This window comes from Lotus japonicus, chromosome 5 (assembly GCF_012489685.1).
Source record: "Lotus japonicus ecotype B-129 chromosome 5, LjGifu_v1.2".
NCBI lineage: Eukaryota > Viridiplantae > Streptophyta > Magnoliopsida > Fabales > Fabaceae > Lotus > Lotus japonicus.
In genome coordinates, this window is record NC_080045.1 from 46,659,441 (window position 1) to 46,662,660 (window position 3,220).

At 39.0% G+C, this 3,220-nt stretch overlaps 1 protein-coding gene across 1 annotated transcript; it reads left to right on the forward strand.

The window, feature by feature from the left end:
* The first annotated feature begins 1,187 nt into the window (after positions 1-1,187).
* On the forward strand, positions 1,188-2,007 carry LOC130719657 (uncharacterized). The gene is made up of 2 exons (XM_057570268.1): positions 1,188-1,793; positions 1,900-2,007. Exons 1-2 carry the CDS (start codon positions 1,188-1,190, stop codon positions 2,005-2,007), a joined length of 714 nt encoding a protein of 237 aa, XP_057426251.1.
* Positions 2,008-3,220: the final 1,213 nt, after the last annotated feature.

Consider the following 3,220-nt stretch of genomic DNA (forward strand, 5'->3'; position numbering starts at 1 on the left):
GGATGTTTGGCTTCTTCGTCTGTGTTTGTATTGGTAAATGGCAGCCCAACGGAGGAGTTTTTCATGGAAAAGGGTTTGAGGCAAGGTGATTCCTTGGCCCCCTTTTTGTTTATAATTGTAGCTGAGGGGTTAAGTGGTTTAATGAAGCAAGCTGTAGAGAAAGGGAAATTTTCCTCATTCAGGTTTGGAGGGGATAGTGGACCTGAAGTGTCTTTGTTACAGTTCGCTGACGACACAATTTTCATGGGTGAGGCCAGTATTCATAATGTGTTTACTGTGAAAACTATACTGCGTTGTTTTGAGCTATGTGCCGGGCTGAAGGTTAACTTCTTTAAGAGCAAAATTTCAGGCGTGGGTGTTGATTTGAGCTTTTTGAATAGTGCCTCCTCTTTGCTGCATTGTCAGCAAATGACTCTCCCATTTGTTTACTTGGGACTGCCGGTGGGAGGTAATCCTCGGAGGCTCGCATTTTGGGAACCAGTTTTACTTAAACTAAGGAAGAGACTTTCAAGCTGGAAGCAGAGGCTGTCGTTTGGGGCCAGGTTGTGTCTTATAAAAGCTGTCCTCTCATCTATTCCTCTATATTATCTGTCATTCTTTAAGATGCCTGCAGGTATTGTTCATGAATGCAATAAAATTATGAGAAGGTTCTTATGGGGGGAGCAGATGGTGGTGGGAAGATTGCTTGGGTGGAATGGTCTAAGATTTGTAGACCTAAAGAGGATGGGGGATTGGGGGTAAAGGACCTACGCTTGTTTAATCGTGCACTGTTAGGAAAATGGCGTTGGCGCTTGTTAAGAGAAAAAAGTAGTCTTTGGTGCAAAATTCTGATGTCAAAATACAATGGTTCCGTGCATTCAAAAGACTCTTTTTGGTGGAGAGATTTGCATTCGGTGTGTTATGGTGATGAAGAAGGGAAATGGTTTAATGAGGCAGTGAGTAGAAGGCTGGGGGATGGCAGAGATGTTGCGTTTTGGAAGGAAAACTAGACTGGCGGTGGTGCTTTCTGCAGTTTATTTCCAAGGCTTTTTTTGTTGTCTGTTCAGCAGGATGCTTCAATCTTTGATATGGGCCTATGGGTAAATGGAAGCTGGGGCTGGAGATTTAATTGGAATTGATCTCTTTTGGAAAGAGAGGTGGAAAAAGTTGAGGAGATGCTGCAAAAAATTGGCAGTTTCTCTCCAAAGATGGGGACTAGTGATTCTTGGTGTTGGATTAAGGAGGGTTCAGGGATTTACAGCGTTAAGTCTGCATATGTGGAGTTGATTGGTGTTATTGGCTTGGACTCGGAGGAAAGTCGAGTATTTAGGAGATTATGGCAAACAAGGTCCCCCTCAAATCAGATTGCATTTGCTTGGAAGGTGATAATTAATAGAGTCCAAACAAGAACTGATTTGGCAAGAAGGCATGCTCTGCCAATAAACTTTTCTCTTGTGTGTGGCTTGTGTGCCACTGAAGATGAAAATTGCCAACATCTGTTCTTCAGTTGTCAAGTATCTTGGACGGTATGGATGAAACTCTACGATTGGTTGGGGATCAAGACGGTTCTGTTAATAGATGTTGAGTCTCACTTTAGACAACATGAAAATCTTCTACTGGTTAGTAAGAAAGCTTGGTCCAGCTTGCTCCTAATTTGGATCGCTGCAGTGAATGCTATCTGGCAATGTAGAAATGGTTCTGTTTTTAGGGGAGAGAGGGTGGAGGTGGATCGAATTGTGGAATTGGTGCAGTACAAGGTGTGGAAGTGGTTAAGAACTAAAGAGAATAATTTTCTCTCTTCATTCTATGAATGGGTTTCCAACCCAGTGGAGTGCCTCAAGTCTCTGCACTAATTATGCTTATACTTTTGCTGATGAATTGTTTGGTGGATATTGGCACTTGTTATTGTATATTTTTCAGGTCCTGATACAAGCAATTTGTGGAGGTCTAGACGCAGGAGAGCTTTGTTGCATTGCGCACTGTGCTGATTTTTTTGTTGGAGCACTTCATCTTGCTTTGGCTTTCTAGTTTGAAGAGTATTGGTTATGGTACCTAAAGACTTTGTCGTGGAGCTTGGCCAGGATCTGATTGCACTTTATGAATTGGAGTTTGGCAAAATTATTCTGTTGAGGTTCCCCTATTCTTCTGGCAGAACCTTTCAGTGGAAGAACTCTTAGTTGAAAAATTGTTTTACTGCTTTGGATGGGTTGTTGTGGGTTGGGTCGAGGAGCACTTTGTCTTGCTGTAATTCTTGCTCTGATTTTTAGTTCTCCTTGGAGGGTCACTTTTGATTTTGGTGATTAGGTATTCTTTTTCCTTGTCCAGGTTTTCCCAAGGGGGTTTTATCCTAGTAAGGTTTTAATGAGGCATTTTCTCTGAAATCTCCCTTCAAGGTGGGGGGGGGTCGGGTAGTATTAGCTTTAGTGGGTTTTCTTCGGTTGTATATTTCGTTGCTTGTTACTTTTCTTTCATCACCTTCCTCTTTGTATTGGGTTGAAGTACCCCTTGTACTTCTCTTCAATATATTCTTTGGCTTATAAAAAAAAAAAAAAACTTTCATGCAAAATGATGCAGATTTTGTAAGACGAAAGATCGAATAAATAGTCATATTTCTATAATTCAAATATAGTTAGAGCATCTCCAATGGTAGTATCTAATGTTATATACATACTCATATGTGTATTTATTACCAAGTACATATTCAATTCCAACATGACAAAGATGAGTATGTGGGAATAGATACTCTGCACTAGACTTGAAAAGTGAGCTTGTATTTATTACAAGCACTTACAATTAATATAATTAGATTATATAATTAATTAAAATGGAGATAAATAATAAAATATATAAATGTGATGTTGATGGTGGGTTCCACTATAGAAACTTTTAAGAGTTGTTAGGTTGGAGTAAAAAATTAGTAATGTGGGTATATGATGTGGCATTATAGGAAATTATAAAAAATGAAGTGTAGATATTTTAATGAGTATAATGAATGTAGATGATCTTAGTTCATATATAGTACTTCCCACTTTTGCATAAAATCAATATGTATTCAACATAAAAACCGGAGAGTTTTATACTTAAAAGTTGTCATACAATTCCTTCCTCATAAACAATAAACGAGAAACATATCACTAATTCATTATTCTTTACCTATCCATATTATACTTGTGGATCCCTTTCTATATATTGTGTTTGGTCCCTTTACCGTATAGTGTGGGTACATTTCTACCGCCAAATC